The sequence below is a fragment of the Misgurnus anguillicaudatus genome, chromosome 25 (genome assembly GCF_027580225.2).
Source record: "Misgurnus anguillicaudatus chromosome 25, ASM2758022v2, whole genome shotgun sequence".
In the NCBI taxonomy this organism is placed as follows: Eukaryota; Metazoa; Chordata; class Actinopteri; order Cypriniformes; family Cobitidae; genus Misgurnus; species Misgurnus anguillicaudatus.
The window spans coordinates 21,221,239-21,249,191 of NC_073361.2; the positions used below are offsets into that span (position 1 = coordinate 21,221,239).

A 27,953-nucleotide genomic window follows, 5' to 3' on the forward strand; every position below is an offset into this window, starting at 1 on the left:
CCACTGCACACACCCACACACTACATTAGCATTACCTGATACTGTTCATGCTGCCACCTGTCTCAGAGCCCAGCTTGCATCGCTCCAATTGAGTAGCAACTATCTGACGCTCCGCCTCCAGCTCTCGAGTTAATCTTTCGAACTGAAGCTCCTGAGAAAGAGAGAGACAGACAGAGAGAAAGAGACGTTAGTACATTTATTTGAAGCTTAAATATTCAATGTCATTATTCACATTAAAGGTGCATCCCTAAACCGATATATCGGCTTATAATCGGTATTGGCAGATGAAAGCATTATTCCATTAGACACTGGCCCCATTGTTTAAAAACAGCCAATGATCAAAGAAGAATAAATTCTGGCAATCAAAAGAGACAAAAATGAGTTTGGTGTTGTCCTGGTCAAGACAATCTCCTGAACTCCAAAATGAATGTCAGAATGGGAAAAAAAGGTGATTTAAGCAATTTTGAGCTTGGCATGGTTGTTGGCGCCATACGGGCCGGTCTGCTCACTTACTGGGATTTTCACGCACAACCATTTCAGTCCTGTGGAGGAAAATGCCTTGTTGATGCTAGAGGTCAGAGGAGAATGGGCCGACTGATTCAAGCTGATAGAAGAGCAACTTTGACTGAAATATCCACTCGTTACAACAGAGGTATGCAGCAAAGCATTTGTGAAGCCACAACACGCATAACCTTGAGGCGGATGGGCTACAACAGCAGAAGACCCCATCAGGTACCACTCATTTCCACTACAAATAGGAAAAAGAGGCTACAATTTGCACAAGCTCACCAAAATTGGACAGTTGAAGACTGGAAAAATATTACCTGGTCTGATGAGTCTTGATTTCTGTTGAGACATTGTATGATGGTAGAGTCAGAATTTGGAGCATGCTTTGTAACCACTGTGCAGGCTGGTGGTGGTGGTGTAAGGGTGTGGGGGATGTTTTCTTGGCACACTTTAGGCCCCTTAGTGCCAATTGGGCATCGTTTAAATGCCACGGCCTACCTGAGCATTGTTTCTGACAATGTCCATCCCTTTATGACCACTATGTACCCATCCTCTAATGGCTACTTCCAGCAAGATAATGCACAATGTCACAAATCTCGAATCATTTTAAATTGGTTTCTTGAACACGACACTGAGTTCACTGTACTAAAATGGCCCCCACAGTCACCAGATCTCAACCCAATAGAGCATCTTTGGGAAGCGGTGGAATAGGAGTTCCGTGCCCTGGATGTGCATCCCACAAATCTCTATTAACTGCAAGATGCTATCCTATCAATATGGGCCAACATTTCTAAAGAATGCTTTCAGCACCTTGTTGAACCAATGCAACGTAGAATTAAGGCAGTTCTGAAGGCGAAAGGAGGTCAAACACAGTATTAGTATGGTGTTCCTATAACTTCCTAATAATCCTTTAGGTGAGTGTATATCCCAGATAACAATTCCATTTTTCCCAACATTCTGCGACTTTAACTCTAAGTCTCTGTAACAATCTGTCTCTTGCCGTGGATATAGCCTGCGGACCTTCGTTTTAAATATAATAGAGCAATAATAATAGTGATGTCTGGCTTGGCAATGCATTTTAAGAATATTCCCACAGTGGATGGTTTACGCTGTATGCTAATTAAAACAAGTTTCAAAACTTGATTTAATAAAACTATAGGTTCACAGAGAAACTTCCTTAGAATTTGCCGATGTGTAGCGGCGTGCTCGCCAGCTATAAATCAAACAGGCAGACCTACGGCCAGCCCTGCAAAGTGATAATCACTGCTAACGCCCCAGCTGGGACAGAAACCGCACCATCAGCACCAATTCCAAAACCGGACGGCACATACAGTACAATCACTTAGACCGCCGGCCCCAAGCTGCCCGCCAAGCTTTGAGCCTACATCCTAACACGAATTATGCACAGCACCAGCCAACAGCTTCCCTTCTTTACAAGCCTTTGGATTCCTCAAACACAAAAACAAAAACAGAAGTTTTTTTCCTAGAAGAAAAACAGCTTCATGAGATCCCAAAGTGTTTTATTTCTGCGATTCATATCAGTGCTGAGAAATCGTCCTCTCTTAACAGATGGAGATGTGAGTCAAATAGGAACTCGGAAAGCGATCAGACGCTCATCAGCAGGCGTTCTCGTCACCCCTACCTGTTTTAATTACAGCTAGTCAGCAGGATCGATGAAGGCCTGATCCGTAACCAGATGCATTTGGGGTGGTACAATAGGAGGGTTTATTGATCCAGCCCTGAAAGCCATTTGTGGACTGAATTTAATGTTGGTAGTCTCCATTCTTAAACACCAAAACAGCTCTTTATCCCTTTTCAATCCCAAAGCACCTTTCTTCATCCATACTCAATCATGACCAACCAGCTGTCTGCCACAGAATACAGCAACAAACCACAAACCCAATGCAATCTCTCTCTCTCTCCCTCTTTCTCTCTCTCTCACTATCTCTCTCACACACACACACATTCTGGTTTCCATGTTTTGTGGGGACATTCCATAGACGTAATGCATTTTATACTGTACAAACTGTATATTCTATTCCCCTTACCTACCCCATTCCCTAACCCCAACCATCACAGAAACCCTTCTACTACTTCACATTTTCAAGATACATCATTCTGTTTGATTTATAAGCTTGTTTCCTCATGGGGACATCAAAATGTCCCCACAAGGTCACAAGAACACTGGTATTCCTATCTTTATGGGGACAATTGGTCCCCACAACGTGATAATTACCAGGTACACACACACACACGCACGCACACACAGACACACACACACACACACACACACACACACACACACACACACACACACACACACACACACACACACACACACACACACACACACACACACACACACACACACACACACACAGCATATTTTACACTATAAAAAGTTAAAGGGGACATATCATGAAAATCTCACTTTTTTCATGTTAAAGTGCTACAATTGGGTCCCCAGTGCTTCAATTAACCTAGAAAATGTGAAAAAGAACAACCTAGGAACTAAGTTTTGGTAAACCATTCTCTGCAAGCATGTGAAAAAATAGATCATTGAAATTTGACTCCCCTTGTGATGTCAGAAAGGGATAATACCGCCCCTCAATCTGCACTATCCAACAACAGCGCTGCCATTTAGTGCAAAGATCAACTCAATTGCATTTTAAAGGACACACCCAAAACGGCTAACACCTACAAAGTGTCAATTTTAACATGCTATAATAAATCATCTATATGGTATTTTTAGCCAAAACTTCACGTATGTACTCTAGGAACACAAAATATTTATTTGACATCTTACAAAAGTCTTGTGAAATGTCTCCTTTAAGAAAAGGATTGTTTTCAGACCTATAGATTGAGTGCTTTTTCCGAAACCGGAGGTCAAATGGTTACAAGGTTGCAATTTCATCTTGGTTCAGTTCGCATTCCCAAGGCAATATTTCCGAACGGACCAAACTTTGTTAATACAAGTCACATGCGAGTAAACTCTCCTTTAATTGGTCAGAGTGCATTTGTTTATTTCCAGGATTCCGCTCGAAGTTGTCATCCATAAGGATGGATAGACAGCAGCTTCGCGAGATTATTGTGGCTTTTTGATAACTGCTGTTATATAACAACAATCTTACCTATTGCGAAGAAGAGCACATAAAAACATTTTTAACGAAAAAGGCACACTTTAGTTTTGAATGCCGCTCATGTGCTCACTAAAACTTGTCACCAAAGAGCTCTCAGGTATGTTCATGGTTAATAAAGCAATAAGACAGTCTGTTTGTTGGTGATGCTAGAGGTCAGAGGAGATTGGGCCGACTGATTCAAGCTAATAGAAGGGCAACTTTGACTGAAATAACCACTCGTTACAACCGAGGTATGCAGCAAAGCATTTGTGAAGCCACAACACGCAGGCGGATGGGCTACAACAGCAGAAGACCCCATTGAGTAGCACTCATCTCCACTATAAATAGGAAAAAGATGCTACGATTTGCACAAGCTCACCAGAATTGGACAGTTGAAGACTGGAAAAATGTTGCCTGATCTGATGAGTCTCGATTTCTGTTGAGACATTCAGATGGTAGAGTCAGAATTTGGCGTAAACAGAATGAGAACATGGATCCATCATGTCTTGTTACCACTGTGCAGGCTGCTGGTGGTGGTGTAATGATGTGGGGATGTTTTCTTGGCACACTTTAGGCCCCTTAGTGCCAATTGGGCATCGTTTAAATACCACGGCCTACCTGAGCATTGTTTCTGACCATGTCCATTCCTTTATGACCACCATGTACCCATCCTCTGATGGCTACTTCCAGCAGGATAAGCTTGAATCATTTCAAATTGGTTCCTTGCTGTTGAATTGAATATTGCTTTCACACTTATACCAAAACGCTCCAGAGTTCGTTTGCAAGTGGACCAAGACCACCTTGCTAATGCGATCTCAGAGTGACCATTTTAGTGCGGGTCCGAGCGCGATTGCCATGTTCACATATGCATAAACAAACCGAACCAAGGAGGAATATGCACCAGGTTCCGAAACAAAGGCTCAGCACACACACTTAAACACAAACCTCTGACTGGTCCTTGAGAACCAAAAGTGGACATTCTATGGCATCAGCGCGAATACCCATATAGCACCTTTTTTAAAGAGTGTAGCCAATAGTTGTCTGTTGCATAGCAACATTCTGTAACTGCTAAAGTGACTGTATCTTTGTGGCATGCCTACTCACATAGAAATACTGTAGTATACTTTTTACTATAGTAAACTGTAGCAAGATTCCTAGATGTAGTGTTTTAAACCATACCATAGTTAACATACTACAGTATTTAATACAGCTTATCAATTTTATAGTAATTCTACAGAACACTACATTAACTACATTAACAAAGGGCAGTACTATTAATAATATATACTACAAGTACATGGTAATACTAATGTGTAATACTGTATTTTTACATGTGTCAGCTGTGTTTATACACACATTACAGCATAGCATATTCTACCATATTGCTTACATCAGCTCAGACAGGCTGATTTAATAGGACCCCAAAACGAAGTGAAGGACTACCTGTTACTGTATTCCTAGCTAGCTCCCCTCATATAATAAACTTAATAGACCTAATAATTACAGCATTATGTGCAACAAAATACATCTAATATTTGTCTCAATACAGTATGTTTGTGTTCTCCAAATCACTCTTATTACATATATTGTATCACCACACAAAATGTATACTGTAGCTCCTCCTAAAGAAAAAATACAGATTACAAGCAAACTCCAGCAAAGGCACAAAATAGCCAAAGTCAAAAACTTTAAACTCACCAGCACAAATCCCACCGTTCTCCTATTTTAGCCCAGAGCAAGAACAGTAACTGCACCTGCCCACAAGCCAGACGGACCAGACAGGAAGATCATGGTAACCCCAGCCGGTCCACTATCCATCCACTTAGCCCTTCCCATTAAAAAAATTCCTCAACTCATTACAGGCGCGGCCGCTCTGCCAGCCACAGCTTCTCAGCACCTCACGCTCACAACAGAGGCTCAGTCAGCCACAAAGGTCTCCATGGCAACAGAGGACCCAGAGATTCCCCCCGCATTATTTATGCAACGTTTCATCGCCCGAAAGACCCGCCCATCAGCCGTTCCCCAAGTAATTCTGCCCATTTAGAAAAAAAACTTTTTCCCTGTCGTCTCAAAGAGTGGCTGAGAATTTCGAGTGCTTTCGGGGTGAAATGCTAAATGCCCCTTTCTTTCATTTTCCTCTCTCTTTATATATCCCCCAGCACACTGAAAAGCCGGTGAACTTTCACAGTCTGTTCCACATCAATATGAGCCTGGAAGTTGGAGCTTCGAAGAGAGTAAAAACCCTGAACTATTAATCTAATGTGCTGTGTCGGAATGAGTTTAAATACAATAGATGAAGAACGGAGAAGCCGAATGTGCCAGACCGTTTCAAGGCCCAACTTCTCCAACCCTTTTAACAGTACCAGATATTCATCATTTATTAAAAGGGCACTTCACTGCATACTCTTACTATATATGACTCGTCTACCAGCACTCTAATGCTGTGTTCAGACCAGCCGCGGTAGAGGCGTCAAGTGCGAGTGATTTCATTGTTAAAGCAACACCAAAGCAGTTTTCACCTTAAAATAACGTTTCCAAAAAAGTTTCAGTCATTCATCCACTCGAAACAGGGTGAACGGCACTTTCATATTCACTTTGTTGCCCTCCATTGGCCAAAACCGCACTAAAGAAGTTTCCAACCGTCAGGTCACGGTCCTGTAGTTCGAGTGAAAACTACAAAAACTTGCTTTACGGCAGACCTACAATCTAATCAGAGTCAGCTTTGCTGCAGTAGGCTAAATTATTTACAACAGTGGTAATGGACAATTCCGCTTTCAACCTGTAGGTGGAGCAAAGAGCAAAAACTCTTTAGTGTTGCTTTAAGTCAATGCTAAGACGCGTTGACGTGCGTCTGGAGGTCTCGCGGCGCGAATGAGGCGTTTAGCATGGTAGACGCGATTCTGCCTCATTCGCACGTCTAGTTTGCACGAATGCCGCGAATTGAGTTTTGCCGCGGGAAACGCTCGAGTTAAAAAAATTTAACTTTGGCGAAAAAACGCGCTGCGTTAACCAATCAGGAGCTTGCTCTAGTAGTGATGAGATTACAGGAAGCGAGCGGAGTGCAGAAGCCCCTCCAATGACGCAAATTTTCACGTGAATGTCTCGATGACTAGAATTTCACGTGAGGCTTTCACGCGTGAATGAAGCGAGTAAACTCAAAATGTTCAAGCAGCAAACTATACGCAGAAGATGAGAATTTGACGCCTCAAATGCGGCTGGTGTGAACCCACAGTAGGTATTTGAGAGAGTCAAAAGTGATACTGTCTTTAACAAAGCCAACCTAGACATTAACTCTTTCCCCACCCGTGACGAGATATCTCGTCAATTAAGAGAAAACGCTTCCCTGCCAATGACGACTTTCTACGGCAATCCATATTTCCGCTAATATACACTAGATGGCGCTCTTACACAGCTTATAAAAGACTGAAGCATCCACTGATCCAAAAACAGTAAAAACTCAATGTGTCTTTTGATCATCATTCTGAACCTGATCTCTATTCTTTACAAAAATGCAATTATCTCAGCTTTTGCTCTACATTTGTTATTTTTGAAGAAACCTACCCATATTTGAGAGGTGATAAAATGAGAACGAATTAAAATAGGATAAAAGTTTTGATATATTGTATGTTTATTTTTTTTTAAAGTAGAAAATTTTAACATTGTGAAAATCATTAAAAATGTTTTTTTAAATGCTGGTGGGGAATTAGGTAAAACATACATTTTTGGGGGGTTTAGTTGTTGGAGCAACAAGTCAGAGAAATGTTTGCTGACCAGCTGCTTTATGTTGCAGGTTGGGATGAAAGGCGATTGATAAAAGGTTACTCTAGCTGTTCTCTCCTGCATACCAAACATGCTGTCAACCTCCCTGTTAATCAGCTCCTCTCTTCCCTCTGATCTTTCCATCTTTATAAACTGCCCTGAGATGTTAGGAAACGAAGGGAGGAAAAATGTTCAGTCATCCCCATAGCAATTTAAAATGCTCTTTTGCTAAAGGATGAAACTTGAAACTGCCACATCAGAAACAAGCGGGAGATGCTGTGATGTAGCCGCACACATTTAAAGTACAGACAAATAAATAGAAATGTAGTTGTTTAAGTGCCATGCAGTGCACATTCACATTTGGCTCTTAAACAGATTGTAGATATGACTCGATGTCTCCTTCAGTTTTCACAGCATGACGTTTGGCCTTGACTAGCTCGCACTGACCTCTGTGTCCATTTATATTATTTTAGTACATTACGATGGTCATGATTCAGTGATGACGGTTTATAAGTTAAAAGCACACAACGGGACACAATTCAACCTTAAAAGCACTATATTGTCATACCTACATCCTAAACAATAAAAAAAGATTTGTGGCACTTTAATGTGCTGATATTTGGCGTTATTTTTTTTTTACTGGAGTGTTTACACTGCTATTGGCAGTTTAAGCATAATTGAATCAGTCTGAATATTTAATTATCAAACAATGAGGGGGCAAAGGAGGCAGAGAACTTTGTGAACGATAGCGTTCCAATTCTGCATTCAGTAAACTTCATAACTTGATCCCCACATGTGCTGAATAGCACTAAAAGTGGTTCACTGGTTGGTAAACGTATGGGAAACACTTTAAGTGCTATATAGCACCTATGTAGAAGCATATGATGAGCGGTTGGACCTGAAAGCGGTGCACCACGTCAGATGTAAAAAGCCCATAATCGTACTATAGTACCACTTAATATGTGCAATATATAGCACTTAAAGTGGTTTCCATACAATTACACAAGAGTCAGTGAACCACTTTTAGTGCTATTTACCACCATTTTTTTAGACTGTACTATAAAAGCATACACAGTTTTTATGTACTTGACATCGCTGGAATAAATGATTCTTGTGTGGATCTCTTTTGGACACATTTGTTTGGGCTATTCAGAGCAGACAAACAGTATCATGTTGTAGCCCTCGGGGAAGCCACCTGTATCCCCCACAGAATGAACAATAGGTCATGTGATCTGAGGATTAAGCGACATCTTCCATCTATCTCAGGTGACACTTTCAGACCAGGATAAGAAGTTTAAGGTCATCTAACCTGGTGTTCAGTCACAGACATAGTTCAATGCTTTTTTATTGAGTCATGTCAGGAAATGTCTTACAAGCAGTGATACACAATGTGTTGAATGTTCAATTTTACATTCTTGAAAATAGTAAATTTTCTTTATACTATGTACAGCAGGGAAAATAAGTATTTGACACATCAGAATTTTTATCAGTAAGGGGATTTCTAAGTGGGCTATTGACACAACATTTCCACCAGATTTAGCCATCAAGCCAAATATTGAATTCATACAAAGAAATTAGAACATTTAAGTATACAAGTTGAGTCATAATAAATATAGTGAAATGACACAGGGAATAAGTATTGAACACACTTAATACTTTGTAGAAAAGCCTATGTTGGTGATTACAGCTGCTAGACGCCTCTTGTATGGAGAGACCAGACGTCTGCATTGCTCAGGAGTGATTCTGGCACATTCTTCCACACAAATGGTCTTTAAATCTTGAAGTTTCCTTTGGCCTCTTATGAACTTCAGTTCTCTCCATAGATTTTCTATGGGATTTAGGTCAGGTGATTGACTGGGCCATTCAAGCAACTTGATTTTCTTTCTTTGAAACCACTTCATTGTTTCCTTGGTCTTGTGTTTTCATTTTCAGCTTTCTGGTAGATAGCAGCAGATTTTTATCCAGAATGTCCCAGTACATTTCTCCATTCATCCTGCCTTCAATAATATGATAAAATAACTGATAAGAATGCTGATGTGTCAAATACTTATTTTCCCCGCTGTATTTACCTCCTCCATATTTTCAGGTAGTCGTATGGTTCAGGATTTCTCTCACGAAGGTTAACTGTTGCATTTACTTTAACATCTCTGTGCCAGGAACCCATCCAGAGTGAGACAACACTTGTAGCACAGCCGCCATCTCCACTAGACCTAAGAGCTTCATCTTTAAAAGGTCAAAGACAAGGTGATGTTTCAAAAGAGAACTAGATTTGTATATATATTTTTAAGAAAATTTGAGTGGTGTTATAGTATGCATTAAAAATAACCCAAGCATTGCACCTCAAATAACCTTTTAAAGGTATGGTTCAGCCAAAAATGAAAATTCTGTCATCATTTCCTCACTCTCATGTTGTTAGAAACCAGTATAAATTTCGTTGTTCTGATATTTTGAGAAATGTTTGTAACCAAACTGTTGACTCCATTCACTTTGATAGCATTCTTTTTTCCTACTATGGAAGTAAATGGGGTCCACGAATGGATTGGTTACAAACATTTCTCAAAATATCTTCATTTGTGTTCATCAGAACAAAGACATTTATGCGGGTTGTAACAACATGAAAGTGAGGAAATGATGACAGAGTTTTCATTTTTGGCTGAACTATTCCTTTAAGGCCTAAAATGTAAACCTTACAATGACTTATAATGAATTATAAGTAGTTAAATAATTTAATATTTTTAGATTGGTGGACTACTTAAATTCGTGACTCTGTCTGTAAAATCCAGATTAAAGTCTCATAATCCTATAATGAGATTAGGAGCATCAAAATTTTATTTCGATCACTGATTTCAATCTTTGACATGACCTTATTCAACAAAGTCAAAATTAGAGATATCAAGATGATATTTTCAATCAATGTTCTTTACATTATGTGGGATGATTTTATGTAAAAAAAAAAAACAACTTGCTGAATTGTGCTGACTTTAGCTGAGTTTTTACAGACTGTGTCACAAATACAGTAAATTTAAATTGGCTAAACATTAAAAAATTGAGACTAAAAAGTCTTGCTTCCTCAGGTTGCCTTTTTGACATGTTCTCAACTTTTTTTTTACAAAGCACGGAAATGAACACTATGGGCATCAAAATATAAATCTCGTAGGGGACTTTCCTAATGAATGCAAGATATTTTTAGTTGGTATATTATGCAATGAAAGCTTTGAAGAGTTTGTATGTCACCAAGGCAGCTCCAAGAAAACGCCTGATCAACAAAACTTTACATAAACTGACGAAAAAACAGTGAGGAAGTAGACGCTAATCTGCTACTATGCTTTGTTATCAAACCCTATTAGGATGGATATCAAAATCCATTCACATTTGCACATACAGAGCCCCCCAAGTATTGGGACAGTAAAGACAAAATTGCTCTGTTTGCATTGGGGATGAAAAAGTACAGAATGTTACCATGTTTCAACACATACATGCTTTACATGCTTTTCTGACAACCTTTTATGACTTATGTGTCCTGTCACCAATTCAAGGCTCAGACTGCAGAAGCAATGAATCAAACTACACTATAATACATACATACACATACAATTGTCTTAAAATTCTCACATAAAAATTAAAATACAAACGTGTTGCTCCGTTGAGTTGGTAATTGTTAAAACAGGTGTAAAAATATGACATTTTTAATGATTAATATTTAACAGCAAACAGAGCAATTTTCTCATAATTGTCACAATACTTATTGAGGGCACTGTATTATGTCACATAACACTTGAGATTCACATTGACTAAATGCCATTTTCAATGAACGTGCATTGTAAGAAGATGTTTGCAAATTGTAAGGGTATGGAAACACAAAATATGTAGCAAAAGAAAAAAAAAACCACTATGTGTATGCAATGTCTCTCATGTTGTGTCTTCTATTTTAGGCCTGTATGATATCCTTGACTAAGTGTCACATGATCCAATAATTGCATAGCTATATTAAGAAAGAGACAAAGACAGGAGTGAGAGAGCGAGTAGAGGGTGCTAACATAAACAAGTGAAAAGCATAGAAAGAAAGAGAGAGGCAGGAATCAACCTTCTGTGATGAATGGCCCAATTAAATCAGTTCAAAAGCATGAACTCCGTCTGTCACATCTGTTATTCGGTGAGAGCAAGAATAGCCAATTTACCCTAACGCATACATAAACAAACTACACCGGACAAACAAGCAAACAACCTTTTTCTTGCCAGGGGAAAATATGCTGTGCTTTTAAAAAGTCTCACTCTCAAAGACACATCTCACTTAACCTTTACAGGCAGAGCTAAAGGAGCAAGCCGTGAATTAGTCTCACTCACTTTTCATGAAGAAATTTATCTTCTGGAAATATCATAGGGATGATGTATGGTTAATGTGATGGGGTGGCCATAAATTAAGTCAGCCAAAGACTGCAGGCTTTAAATGTCAAGAAATAAGGGCAAAAGGTCAGAATTTCATAGAGTAATGCAATAACATTTCAGCAACTTAAAATTCCTGCCAAAAATACAAACTGAAAATGCTATATTTTACAATTACATTTTCTTGTCGTGCACACAAGATACTTGTGACATCATAAATATACAGATTTCGAATCTGATTCTATGCATTTTGCATCATTTTGAAAAAACACGTTGGAAAAGGGAGTTAGACCGAGTACCAAAACACACTTGTAGCCAGTCAGCAGTAAGGGACATGTCTACTTACAGACATAGTTGCCTGGGTTGCGTATGTGTGGGCGGGTCTATCAAAAGAAGGTCCAGATTCTATTGGGGTAGGGGCGTGTTTGTTTAGGTGATTTCAAATTGGCTTTCAGAGATCATGCACCCCGCCTTTAATAAATAACAGTCAGCACACAGTTGACGTAACCATTGACTTCCATAGTAGGAAAAAAATTAAGGAAGTTTTGTAATAAATGATGTTGACGCTACCCATTAAATTCATCGTATTTGTTTTTCCTACTATGGAAGTCAGTGGTTACAATCAGTTGTGTGCTTACCATCATTTATCAAAATATCTTCTTTTGTGTTCATCAGAAAAAACAAATTCATACAGGTTTAGTACAACATGAGGATGAGACAAATGATGACAGAATTTTCATTTTTGGGTGAACTATCCATTTAAGAAAGAAAATATATAGCAAAGTTACTGTCAAGTATAATATTTGATCAGAAATTTGTTGTTTAATTATAATTTTAGCACACAATTTTAGAGATATCTGTATTTCCCTATTCAAGTAGATAGGACTTTAGTCTTGCATGACTGAAATAATGGTGGAGACGTTGCAAACATGGCTGCCTAGTGGTGCGACTTTCTGTAAAGAGACGTTGGTGATATCCCAAAATGTGCATAAAATTTGATAAATTGCTTATGGTTTAATTTTTTTTAAATTAAATTAAACCTTGCTTATGTCTATTTTTATAGATGTTGATTATTTTTAAATATATTTTAAAGACGATTGGAGCCTGGATGTTATTACTGTAAAGCCAACCAAATCTGAAAAAATACGGTAATCACTTTAAACACTTTTTTAAGTTAACAGAATTTGTAGTTTCCTGTTGGTGCATTACTACTAAATATGATTCAGTGTTGGGGAAAGTTACTTTTAAAAGTAAAAAAAGTAAAATATTAAAGGAATAGTCTACTCATTTTCAATATTAAATTATGTTATTACCTTAACTAAGAATTGTTGATACATCCCTCTATCATCTGTGTGCGTGCACGTAAGCGCTGGAGCGCGCTGCGACGCTTCAATAGCATTTAGCTTAGCCCCATTCATTCAATGGTACCATTTAGAGATAAAGTTAGAAGTGACCAAACACATCAACGTTTTTCCTATTTAAGACGAGTAGTTATACGAGCAAGTTTGGTGGTACAAAATAAAACATAGCGCTTTTCTAAGCGGATTTAAAAGAGGAACTATATTTTATGGCGTAATAGCACTTTTGAGAGTACTTCGACTCGCCTGAAAAGTCCGCTCCCCTTCTCCCTCTCATAATGGGAGAGGGAGGGTGTTACCGTTGCTGAGTCGAAGTACTCCCAAAAGTGCTATTACGCACACAGATGATAGAGGGATGTATCAACAATTCTTAGTTAAGGTAATAATATATTTTAATATTGAAAATGAGTAGACTATTCCTTTAAGTTACTTGCCAAAAAAGTAACAATTGCATTACTTAGTTACTTTTCATGGAAAGTAATACTTGTGTTACTTTTGCGTTACTGTCTCTTACTTGGCTGAGGTTTGATCGCTTTTAGGCCTTGCAAGTGTTTTTTATGACAGGGAAGTTCTGCATTTAGAAATTGCATATTTCCATTGCAAAAATGTCAAGTTCTGGCCTGTCATCTCCGTTTCTGACTCAAACTGTTCTCGCGCAGTCATGTAATTCTAAGTGACTACTTTTAGTTTAAATCAGTATATTATTATTTTTAAATCAAATGAATTAAACTGAAAAGTAACTCGCATTACTTTTTTTAAAAAGTAACTCAAATATTACTGTGTACATTTATAAAGTAATGCGTTACTTTACTCATTACTTCAGAAAAGTAATATTATTATGTAATACACAATACTTGTAATGCATTACTCCAACACTGACAAGATTAATAAATAATAATAAGATTTTTCAATTTTTGCAATAACCAACACAGGCACACAAGAAATGAAAAAATATTGGTTGCAGAAACGTGGCAAAGCATAGGCAGATAACCGTAACAAGGTAAACAGCAGAATGCCCCTAAGAGACGTTTCAAACACTTCTTTTGAACGTACCACAAGAAAGACTTTATGCTCCTATGAGGGCAGACTACTGTCACCTTAAAATGTCAGCGACTAAATAGCAGTTACTTTATAGCATGACTGTGCCTCTAAGTCAGCACCGACTACATAAGTAACTTGTAGACTCTTGGCTGACTGAACCCGTTCACCCGATTTGGTTCCGTGACGGATGTAAATGCATCGATCCTCAGAGACGATTGTTTTGATTGATGGCAGCTATATAAAGACAGGTCCTCTGTCTCTATCCTGAATCAGTGTTGTCAGTAAAACTGAGGAAATGGAAAAGGTCAACTGAAACGATGAAAACAATATAACCGTCACAGGAGAAAAATCCTTTTTTCCAGCACCTTTACTCTTCTGGTACTCTGAGCGTGTGAAATGGAAAGAATTGCACAGTATGCGCTCTTAAAGGTGAGGAGAGAAGCAGGTATAGATTGAGCTCTGGGATGAATGGATGTATTTGGTACGATGTGCAAGGCTGATCTTTGAAGGAGAAGATCATATAAACACTCATAAAAATGATCCCATAGCAGAACCAATTTTGGTTCCTTAAAATACAGATTCTTTAAAAAACTATTTATTTAATGTAATGGACCTTTTTTGCAACACAAAGGATCTTCGGATGTTCAAAAATGTTCATTATGGAACCACTATGACTCTTCTTTTACGAGTGTAGATGGGAATAAAGTCTTTCTTTACTCATTTAACATGCACATTACAAAAAAACATGCTTGAAAGATTTTAACAGCTGCTTGTGAGAGTAACGCAAAGATAAAATCATTATCCCAGGACCTTATTACATTACACAACGCCTTAACCAGGTGCAACAAGCGCTACAGATTCCCTACATGTAGATCTGATTCCACTGATTGAAAATGGCAGGCCTACCCAATAATGTAATGATTTTTTCTTCTTCATTTCAACCCACCACAGAAATCCACCATGTGAAATGTATTCAATAACTATGTCAGCGTATAACCTATTCCACACTGAAAGCGTTTGTCAGGTCTTTTTCAAGGTAATAAACCGTGATAGACGACTGGTTGTTGTTTTCACCATGCAAAAAATCGCATCGAGCCACATTTACGCACACATAATCTGACAATGCATGGGCATTCTCTATCTGCATTCATTTAAAGCGGCTTTTGTCAGACTGGCAGTATTAACCCATGCAAACATTAAGCAAAAATTGTATGAATCTAATCAAACCCAGGTTCATGTCATGGGTATAAAAATGCATAACTTGCAAAAGCCTGTTACCTTCAAATAGCTTAAAGAATGTTGCATGACACAAACAGATCCCAAATATTCAACAACACTTCAACACAACAACACATAATGTCTTAAGTGTTTTGCAATTGTTGTATAATTGCAATACAACAACACATAATTGCTAAGCGTTCTTTTAGGTCAATTGGCAGAGCATTGCGCCAGCAGTGTAAAAGTTCTGGGATTGAATCCCAGGAATCACACATCAGGGCTCCAGACTAACTTTTTTCACTAGGAGCACAGTGGCCCCCAACTTAAAATTTTTGGGGGCACAACCAAAAAATTTAGGGGCACATACCGTAAATCAACATGCTAACCAAATATTCACGTTTCTTCTAAGTAATACACTGTATTACTTAGAAATACTTTGATGATAGATGCAGAAAGTACAATGTGCTGTTTTAAATTCAGTGTCACATCACAAAAAATGTCAAATTTACTGGGCGCACATGTGCAACTGGATGTAAAATTCAGTGGCACACTCTCAAATTTTGGTGGCAGTCTGGAGCCCTGCACATACTGATAAAATGTGACACATGCAAGTAAAAACCCTATTAAAGTTATTTTACAGCAATTTACTGTTTTCTACATAAATTATAATACATAATGTAAAGAACATTTTGTAAAAATATATGTAAAATAAGTTTGTTACCAGGTTGCCTTAACATGAGTTAATTCAACTTAAATATTTTTTTTGAGTCAACTACTCTTTTTTTAGGTTGAATTAACTTAATTTTAAGGCAACCAGGTAAGCAACTTTTTTACAATGTAAAGTGATTTCAATCATTAATTTCAATATGATTCAATATTTGATATGGTCTTACTCAGTCAATATTAAAGATGTCAATGTTATATTTTCACAAAATGCTCATTACATTATTATTTAAATGTTTTACGTTGAACCAACAAAACTTTTTCGTAGTGTAACTTTAATTCACAGACATCGGGTCTCATTCATTAAGCATGCGTACGCACAAATTTGTGCGTGAGATGTGCGTACGGATGTTTTCACAAACAAATCGTGATTCCACAAAAACTTTCGTATCAAAATGTCTTCTAAATGTACGGAAAAATTCAAGAAAACCTAAAACCACTCGTACGCAATAATCACGTATGCTACAATCAAATATGGCTACTATTATAAGCTTTTACTATTAATATACTAGGCTATAATTAAAATGTTTATAATTATGTTGATATATAAAATTTACATGATTATATTTGATATTATAATATTTTCTGTATTATATATTATTATACATTATCTATATTATTATTATATACATTATATTATACATTATTATAGCCTACTTTTGTTCCACACAAAGAAGATGCACGTAATGGCAAATCTTCACGCTTTCCTTTCTCACTTTTTAAATCTCTATATAAAAAGCGTCTGCTTAATACCTAATGTAAATGTATATAAATGTAATGAGAAGTCCAAACGTCAATCACTTGATCTCCTGTCTCTTTTAGATTTTTAGATACAGATGCCCGTCTCTGTCATATTAATTGAATGTCATATTTGTTAACGCATCCAATACTTCTTCAATGTAATTCCGGTTGATGGGCAGCACTGGCTTCCTCCAGCGACAGCAAAACCTCTCAAATAAAAAATGCTAGCAAAACAGAACTTTACCGATACTAAATATAATCAGGGATTTCTTTTCGAGCCCTAAAATTTTCTGTGGACCAGCACTACGCTATGGAAAGTCCTTATATGGAGCTGGTTTGGGGCGTGTTTAATGCAAATTACCAATCTTGTGCGCACGGCCGCTAATGTAGAACACTCCAAATTCACTAAGGTAAGAACAACTATAAGAACAAACTCATGTGCGTACACACGTGTTGTGAATTCTTTTCATGAGATATTCACGTGTGCGTATAAATACGAAAAACGTACGCAATTATTAGCGAATGAGACCCATTGTCACAAATGTTCATCTTAAATAATAATAAGCTTTTGATAAATGCAAACACATGAATGCGACTGTCAAAAAAATCCATTTGCATATAAAACGAGAACTGGTACTATCAAAAGAAAACGTCTGTGACTTATTGCAAAACCAAAACCAATTATTTATTAATGAACCTGCCTCTTCACAACAATCTTCATAGCCTTCTCGTGTCTAGTTACGTGTTACAGATGATAGTGCACACAGAGAAACTTTAATTTGGTTAGATCTTTCTCATTAGACGCTAGTATGGTGCACAAGAAAGCGAAGCCCGAGACGGATGAGCTCATAATTAAATCTCCAACATTAACAATGCAGTGCAAAACTAGCAGAGAGAAGATGCACTGCAGGAGAGACGAAACCAGCATCCCACTACTCTTTATCATTCGAATTTCACCTAACACAACGTGTTGCCGTTTACTAGCATGCACGATGGCATCTCTAATCAGTGCTCTGCTTAAGGCTTCTAAAGGGATACTGGGGAGATCATTCGTTAGACGGATATGCACATGCAGCTACAATCTCTTCTGGTAATTGCCATTAATGGTTTCATCCAAGCAGGGTTTCTCTTTATAACAAACCATAAACAAATACCTCGGCAAAGTTACAAACACTCCCGGGACAACCAAATGTGGGTAATTCCTTTTCCAAATGATCATGAAAATGGACACGACGGAGGAATCATTGGTAAATATATAAAGAATGAAAAGTCTAGGGTTATTTATCTTCTTTTATGCTATTTACAAGCTTTTAGCTGCTTTAGTGTGGAAAACACAAAGTATGAATCTTTAAAAATTCTGATAAACTTTATTTTACATTGCTTTTGTGTTACACTGTTAGAAAAAATTATTAGAGGGTCACTGGGGCAGTACCCTCTAAAAAGGTCCTAATATGTACCATTTGGTACAGATATGTATACATTTGGTACCAATATGCAGCTTTAGTTACTAATATGGTACTAATATGAACGGTTTAGGTCCAAAGCTGTACTTTTTAAAAAGGGATCGCCCGAGCGACAACTGTGTGGGGGGGGTGATATTTGTAAGTTATCCGTTTAACTCTTTCCCCGCTAGGGAAAGTAGTTTACTCATTTTTTATTTTTTTACTCATTATAACTAGTCACTTGATGGGTTGGCAAAAAAGAACAAGAGCAACACCGTCATGACCGCAACCTTCTTAAAACTGATGCCATTAATGCGAGCGGGTCAATAAAACCCTAACCATGATTACTTAATAACTGTAAAAACATGCATCTGTGCACGCACACACACGTGCGTGCACATACAAACAATTCAATGCATTTGTTTAGTGCTGTTGCAGAAGGCTACACGTGTCAAGCAGTGGTGCTCTCAGATGAAACGCATCGGTCCAGCGGAACGTGATCATATTTTAAACAGAATCATATATTAAACACGAGGGATGTATTGCTACAACTCCTTGAAATGCATATCATAAACAGGATTAATACCTAGGGATCTGACTTTGGACAGAGCAGCTCTCTGCACGTACGCGAGAGTGGCGCCATGCAGCGGGTCATATTTTAAACAAAAAGTAAAGTTTGCATCAGCTCGCATGAAACGCATTAAATTGAACAAAGACATAAGGATTACTACTTTAGTTTATGTTTAGACTTCGGACAGATGTGAGAGTGCGTGCACGTGAGACAGAGAGAAGCGCGGCTGGTCATGACGTGGGTGTTAGAAGGAGTCCAAGACACGCGCATTAAGTGCAGGTACGTACAAGAAGGAATTCTCTCTTTACAAGCCCTCCGCGTAAAGTGAAGCCCACAAACCCTCATGCGAGGAAAAGCATGCATTGTGGATGTTAATGTAAAACTATGATGATAATAATAATAATAGTAACCATTCGCCAACTATCGTCATGACTATCGCCATGAAAACCTGCCATTGGCGATATGGCTGAAGATCGTCGATACGCGATACTATCGTCTATCGGCACAATCATATTCCCTGCCAATGATGAGTTATCTCGAGTTATCTCAGAGAAAAATGTATAAAAATTACATTTGCATAAAAAATTGTTCCTGATGAGGTTTTATGTTAATCTGTTATACCGCGATTATCCACCTACCCAATTTATTAAAAAACTGAAGCAAAAAAAAATATTCACTAATTTTAACTTGTGTATGTTTTGATAATCTTTATAAATCTGATCTCGAATAAAAAATGCACAAAATGCAATTATTTCAGATTTTTGCTAAAAATAAAATATTTTTAAAGAAAAATAACCATATTTAAGGATTTATAAACAGATAAAAAATATAGATGTATAATATATGTGTTTGCGAATATACATATATATATATATATATATATATATATATATATATATATATATATATATATATATATATATATATATATATATATATATGTTATATGTGTATGTGTATGAAACTTTTTTCCCCCGTTTTATTTGTTTGTTTTTTTTGTTGAAAGCAGAGGGTCTGTTCTTTCAATTGATATATTTGCATGTTTATATATTTTTAGAAGAAAATTTTCCTGGAAGGCATTTTGTAAAACTTTTGTGAAAATCACAAAAAATGCTGGTGGGCAAATTTTCATAAAAAGGCTGGCGGGGAGTTAAATTATATGCTGTCACTAGCGTTAGGTTCCACCTTAGGTTCACCCATGCCCTGCCTCTTCACCAATTTTCGGTTATTCGCGAGTGATGCACTGAAAATATGGCGACGGCAGGCTCCGCCTACTTTGGGCTTCATAAACCCACGGGTGGCATCATGGACACAGAAAAAAACAGATGTTAAAAGTAAACATGTTAAGTAAACTTACTCTTAGTGAGAATTTAATTTTTGTCTAAGCTATTCCTGTAACAAATTAAATCTAATCACCTTTCCAAAACTGCCAATTAAGTTTTCATTAGTCAATTTTTAATTCAAAGATAAACCTATATCACCTGAACAACTCGAGTCTAAAATTACAGCACAAAATATACATGCAAAAGGGATTATGTCACTTCTGTGCTATAATCACTGGCACTCACAATTGGAATAAGACCTCAGAGACCTGAACCACAACACTTTCATCACATAGCTTCTGTCTGTAAGATGCTGCAGAGCCCACTGACAGAATGCTTAATGCCTTTCTTCACGCTCCCGATGTTCACATTTAGCTCCCGCGTTACCATATAACATTTGCACAGAACCCTTGCTTTCTCTTCTCCCGCCCATTATTTCCATGGGCCGGACCCGGCTCTGGTTCTTTCATGTGGGGGTCAAAGAGATTAGAGCGTTTGAAGTGTGCCAGGCGATAGCTGAGGGAAAAACACAAGTTCTTATGAGACCCGCAGTGGCTTTAGTAAAAAGAAAGAAAAGTGCAGTGAAAAGGAGTGGGCGGTATTGAAACACTGCATTTATCTGTGCTTTGTGATGACACGCATGAATCGTGAGTGACAAATAGTTTAACAAAATGCCACGGTTTAGGGCAAGGTATGTTGCACGGCATTACGCGCGAGTCTGTGCGCACGTACGAGTGTTATAAACAAAACACTTCATTCAAATCTCCAATCATCTCTTGACTCAAACATCATCTCATGAGTCAAGCATGCAGATATGTGAATGAATACATAAACACTCTTTGGGAAAACCAGGAGTTTAAATGGATATCTAGCTGTTTATAATGTAGCATGTTAGATGTACATTTTATGCATTTAGCAGAAGTGACTTACATTTGAGCTATACATTTTATCAGCACGTGTATTACCTGGGATCAAACCCATGACCTTTTGCGCTGCTAACGCAATGCTATACTGAATGCAATCTTCAAAAAAAGCATCCTGGATAGGACCACTAGACTTAAAACATAACTTAAAATTGCATGCATGTCTGTATGTAATATATGTTATGCATGGTGTATATTTTGGGAAAATGACAACACAACAAAATCAAAGTAGGACATGCACATGGTTGGACAAGATTCAACATCATTACCTGAATATATATATATATATATATATATATATGTATGTATGTATGTATGTATGTATGTATGTATGTATGTATGTATGTATGTATGTATGTATGTATGTTTCCTTACCACCTTTGCAAGAATATGACAGATATATACGAAGGTATAACATGCAGTCTGTCATCTGACTCAAGTAAGGTCTGTATGTTTGTGGGAGGGTAGACAGTCAGCAGTTTGCTGAAAGATAGGACAGCAAAAGATGTCCCCTGAGGTCATTAAACACACACACAGAGAGAAAACAGCTCTGGGCTGCTTGTGGCAGATCCTGCATGTTGACAGGGTCTCTTCATCTTTCTCTGACCCTAGGAGAGACGCACCCCTCGCCCTGGCTGGTATTACATCAAACAGAGACAGGTCATCAGTCTAACCTCTGATATACCTGCCACCTTTTAAGCCAAATCAAACACACCCCAGGACAATGGCTTTCCCGATTGTGACTTACCGTTCACCAAAAAAAATGATTCAGTAAAAATTTCAATAGACCATTTGGTTTTCTGCACGAATTTTTTCCTATAGGTCGTGCAGTGACGGTCGGTGACTTCTTTTTTCGAAGGCGCACAATGCAAAGTTCATCACAACATGTATGTAGCCCGATATGTGTGATTCGTAATATCAAAATATGTGTTCTGCGCTTCAAGTGATCTTATGTGCATCACGTGTCTTGTCAAAATAAGAGCCTGCTGCAGACGCGTCTAAAGGGTTTATGATAAAAGAGACGCTCACATTACTCAGATACTCACATAATCTCATGCGTATTTAGAGTTTACTATTAAGGGAGTGTCTTACGTGTATTTTGTGAACGTGAGCGTATCGTTTGGACGCATGTGCAGCAGGCACTTATTTTGACAAAACACGTGATACACATGGTTCACATGACGCAACAAACACATATTTTGAAAACACGAGCAACACACATGACACTCCGAACTAGGGATGCACCGAATCCAGGATTCGGACGAATACTGGGCTTTTTGACGGGGTTCGGGTTCGGCCGAATCCTAGATTTTTTTCCCACCGAACCGAACCCTAGGCTTGCGCTACGCTGGTCGACGTCACGCGGCCGTTGATTACACACATCGGGTGCTGACGTGGAGATTAGCTTTTTCTTTCAGTGAGCCTTAGGAGCTGGACACACCAAAACCTTTTAACACGGCTGAAAACGCCTTGAGGACGCCATATGCCAGCTGTTTTTCAGCCGAGCGCTTGGTAGGTGTGATGCTTCAGCTGTGAGCCGGTTGGTTGCTGTGGTAATGTCCCGCCCCTCCTCCACTGTAATTGGACGGCCGTGTGAAAACTGACATTGACGAGCGGAGCTTCTCACTCAAAGTTGAATATGGTTTTCAGCGCGGAGCTGCTTGCTTATTGGAAAAACGAGCGTGTCGCAACGCATCGCTTTCATTATGCATAGGCTTATGGTAATTGTCAAAATAGTTTTTCCAACTTGTCATCCTGGCATAATGTACAGTTAAAATTAAATAAAATGAAAAATACACTGCTGTGGACGTTGTTTACTTCATTAATGTGCTTTACTGTGTTAATGGAATAAGGATGCAAGTAGGATTCGGTATTCGGTTTCGGCCGAATCTTAAACGGTGGATTCGGGATTCGGCCGAACCTAAAAAATCTGGATTCGGTGCATCCCTACTCCGAACACATATTTTGCATTGTGTGCAATAGTGAGGTACATATGATAGCAGAGACTTCAAGTATGCAATTTTTTTCGGACGTTGCTGCGAATAAGGGCGAGGAGCGCTTCGGCCATCTTTGCTTTTCAAAGAGAGGTCATGGTGTGACATATGCTGAGTTTCAAGCAGAATACAAAATATCTTCCATTCATTAGCATGCAAATCACTCGTATGAAGTCAATGAAATGAAAAATTTATTGTGATCGCCCCTTTAGTGTCTTTGCTGCACAATGATTGGTTGATTGCCTGGATTGGTCACAATGGTGTAAACAAATATACATGGTTTTGTGTTTCATTGACCAGGCAGCTACTGTAGATTAAATTAAAACAATGGTTTGTTGAGTGGTTCAGTGGTTCCCAACCTTTTTCACTTCAAGGCCCCCTAGTTGCCCCCAACAATATTTGAAGGCCCAACACTCACTCAATATTTTCCACATGAAATTAAATAGAACTTGGAATGACAAGACAGATGTATATTCGCTACTAAAGTGGCCAAAAAATTAAAAACATCTTGATTTTTGCTTGTTTTAGCTTATTTAAATGCTTGTTTTGCCCATTTTTAAAGCTTCCATAAAACACGCTGTTTCTGCGTATCTGATGTTAATCTGCAGTACCTATAGAGTAGTATTACATCATTCATATCTCCGAAGAGTCTTTAGTTTAATCAGATTCATAAAAGATAGATCAGCTTTACCAATTCTTTCAGATAACATAAATAAAAATTCGGAAGGAGGAGTTACGAACGGTGGGAGGAGTGAGTCACGAGTCATGCAACACTTTATACAAAACTGACTGGATAACTTATGATTCACTATATGTTTGTGCCGTTTATAAAATATTCACTTGCGAGCCTATTTCCAACATACCACAAAAGTCTTACTTACCGCATGCAACTCATGACCCGGTTGGGACTTTTCAATGAAATCCAGCGTTAAACCGGAAAAACAAACTATATCCATTGTTTCCATAATGCTGGCTTACTTCTCCTTACATCCAAAAACAAACTTCTTCTTTCGTGCCATTGTTGAGTTTTAATGTAAAAACAAAGCTGTCGCGTGAAGTGATGCCTGTGACTTAGCGTCCTCGGTTCTCGCTCTCCCGTTCTGTTTTTCTGGGGAAAGTACCCATAAAAAAGTGATACGTGTGGCTTACCCCTGAAACATCAACTGGACACGTATTCGAAAAAAAACTTAACGAAACTTGTACGATCCATGGCAAAGTGCATTCGGCACAGAAATACTCTGTAACATGTCCAACTGCTTTTGCATCTTAAACTGTGTTAATAAGTCAGAATGCATGAAATACCGTTGAACCCTCCCTTAATAGTTTTAAGTCATCTTGAGGCCCCCTTGGAAATCTGCTGAGGCCTCCTGTGGGCCCCGACCCCCTGGTTAGGAAACACTGCACTAGACGTTCAGCATGCTGTTTTTTACTCACAAATAATTGATACTGGTGTGTTTACACCGTTATGTTTGCTTTTATTATTTTAGTAGAGAATACGATTGTTTTTCTCTACCTCAAAAGGTCACACTGTGACTAATCGATCATCTTTTGGTCAAACGTCTTCATGTCATACGAAATTACAAATGCAAAAACTTTTTTGCATGAGCTTACATTTTTGGTCTGCCATATTCGCATAAACAGAAGTCAACAGAACGAAAAGTCTAGCCTGACCGTGGCATAACCGTTAGAAAACAAAGTTAGTAATAAATGTCAAACATTGGCTGAAAGTAATGTCTAAAAGATATTTTGCAACTGTGTTATAAGAATTATTTATGAAGCAATGTAAATATGTTTAAAAATTCATAACCTTGATGAAACCTTGATGGGATTTTGGATTTAAAACAGAATGTTCATCTAAACATACATTAGTATACTATATTAAATTAATGAAAGTCCAAAGTCATACTTTTGTTTCCTTAAACCTCCTATAAACTGAATAAACATCAAAAAATGGATTTGCACCAGAAAAGGTGGTGGCACACTTTACCACCCGAGTGAAATTTGGTGGCAGATTCCTCGAATTGAAACTAGAGCAGATGTTCTAGTATTATTTCCAGCATAATTGCTCATCTCCATTTCGTCAATGGAATCAGAGTTGATATGCTTCAAAAGCCCGGCGGGTGGCGGGAACTGATGGGGCTGTTTCATGGCGTTCTTCAGTATCTGAGCAGCAAACGCCCTCCACATTCTGCTTCATTATGCCTGCTCCTTTTGGCCCCAAACAACCGCAAACACAGACCACATAAAGTGATGCCAACAGACCTAGTATACAGAGATCCTTTTCAGGAACAACAAAACAAACCTTGACAGATACAAAACAGACTATTAAAAAGCACCATTTCGTGATGGGAATTAGAAATTCCTTGTATAAATCCTCTATATTCACAGAAGAGGAAGGAACGGGGGCAAAATAAACAGCTCCACTGTATACTGTTTATAAATAAAGATGCTTAAAAGGTTCTTCACAGCGATGCCATAGCTAAACCATTTTTGGTTCCTTAAACATTCAGACAAATGTGCTTAGAAGAACAACGTTTTCCAAACTATTTAATCATCTAAGGAACCCAGATTATTCAGATTTTAAGGATTTTTTATTTAGTCATTTAGGCAATGGTTCATGTGTAGCATTGTGAAGCATCTTCATTTTCAAGAGTGCAGTAGGAAAGCACAGAAAGCAGCATGCGAAATGTGGAGAGGGATGAAGAGAAAAAAACAATAAGGGAGAAAAAGATGAAAGCTGAAGGTCTTTAAACATTGTCACACATTATAAAGCCTCTGTATTGACTTCAGTGCATTCACAAAATAGCTTAGCCTCTTATATCGCATACATAGCGACAGACTTTAACCTGTACAACTGCTTATTTGCTCATTCGAATGCGCTATAAGTCATAACCTTCATTAATTAAAACAAATTCATTGCCAGTCACCAATGTTTAAACCCAAAGAATAGCCAGCAAGAACATTGCAAGCTTAAACTCACCTAAAGGATTATTAGGAACACCTGTTCAATTTCTCATGAATGCAATTATGTAATCAACCAATCACATGGCAGTTGCTTCAATGCATGTAGGGGTGTGGTCCTGGTCAAGACAATCTCCTGAACTCCAAACTGAATGTCAGAATGGGAAAGAAAGGTGATTTAAGCAATTTTGAGTGTGGCATGGTTGTTGGTGCCAGATTGGCCGGTCTGAGTATTTCACAATCTGCTCAGTTACTGGGATTTTCACGCACAACCATTTCTAGTGTTTACAAAGAATGGTGTGAAAAGGAATGTTTGGGGCAGTCCTGTAGGCGAAAATGCCTTGTTGATGCTAGTGGTCAAAGAAGAATGGGCCAATTGATTCAAGCTAATAGAAGAGCAACTTTGACTGAAATAACTACTCGTTACAAACGAGGTATGCAGCAAAGCATTTGTGAAGCCACAACACGCACGACCTTGAGGCAGATGGGCTTCAACAGCAAAAGACCCCACCGGGTACCACTCATCTCCACTACAAATATGAAAAAGAGGCTACAATTTGCACAAGCTTATCAAAATTGGACGGATGAAGACTGGAAAAATGTTGCCTGGTCTGATGAGTCTCTGATTTCTGTTGAGACTCTACCATTCAGATGGTAGAGTCAGATTTTGGCATAAACAGAATGAGAACATGGATCCATCATGCCTTGTTACCACTGTGCAGGCTGCTGGTGGTGGTGTAATGGTGTGGGGGATGTTTTCTTGCCACACTTTAGGCCCCTTAGTGCCAATTGGGCATTGTTTAAATGCCACGGCCTACCTGAGCATTGTTTCTTACCGTGTCCATCCCTTTATGACTACTATGTTCTCATCCTCTGTTGGCTACTTCCAGCAGAATCATGCACCATGTCACAAAGCTCGAATAATTTCAAATTGAATTCTTGAACATGACAATGGGTTCACTGTACTAAAATGGCACAGACAGTGCCCAAAACCCAATAGATCATCTATGGGATGTGGTGGAACGGGAGCTTCGTGCCCTGGATGTGCATCCCACAAATCTCCATCAACTGCAAGATGCTATCCTATCAATATGGGCAAACATTTCTCAACCTTGTTGAATCAATGCCACATAGAATTAAGGCAGTTCTGAAGGCGAAATGGGGTCAAACACAGTATTAGTATGGTGTTCCTAATAATCCTTTAGGTGAGTGTACATCATACAATCTAAACTTGACAGATGTTGCCAGATGTTATAAAAATCAATGCAAGTTGCTTCAAATTGGCCTAATCAGACAATTCAGAAATGCCGGTTTGTTGGCAGAATCTATTAGGAGTCTAATAAAAATACTAATTTACAAGACAACATGTGAGACGCACTTAAAGGGTTTAGCATCTGAGCTCTTCAATTCTTTGTATAAAAATGCGAATTTATGGATGCGAAAAGACTTGACCTTTAGAAAAAGCCCTTCTGAATTAAAAATGAAAATGCATGGGCATATGTTTACATAAACTGGCTCACTGTAAGCTTGCACTACAGTTTATTAAGTTATGCTAAAACTCTACAGTATACTGTACATTTACACACCCTCTCTCAGGCCATCTACAATATAACAGTTAAGCATAAACTTGAAATACATTTACTGCACTGTAAGCGAAAAAGCAGAAATCACACGCTTCAATGAGCTTCAAGTTCTTGACATTCAAGATGTCCAAGTTTTATCAGTCAACTGAAAATAAATGCTTAAAACGGTTTAAAATACACTAGGTTGTGACATATGACAAGAGCGACAATCTCTTCTTATTTAAGTGGCCGGAACAAAATGGACAAGACTTTATGCCTACAATTGAAAAAAGGACCAGACTTTATGAGTATTGTCAAAAAACGGCCCT

General features: G+C 38.2%; 1 protein-coding gene across 3 annotated transcripts in view; it reads right to left on the minus strand.

The window, feature by feature from the left end:
- ctnnd2a (catenin (cadherin-associated protein), delta 2a) overlaps positions 1-27,953 on the minus strand; it is a 341,772-nt gene that overhangs the window by 241,275 nt on the left and 72,544 nt on the right. For 2 of the 3 annotated variants that reach the window (XM_073864207.1, XM_055181469.2), the window contains exon 3: positions 36-151. In XM_073864207.1, the coding sequence (XP_073720308.1) occupies positions 36-151 (116 nt within the window). Of the gene's footprint in view, positions 1-35; positions 152-5,324; positions 5,588-27,953 lie in introns of those variants that run through there. The other variant, XM_073864205.1, reaches the window with a different exon arrangement.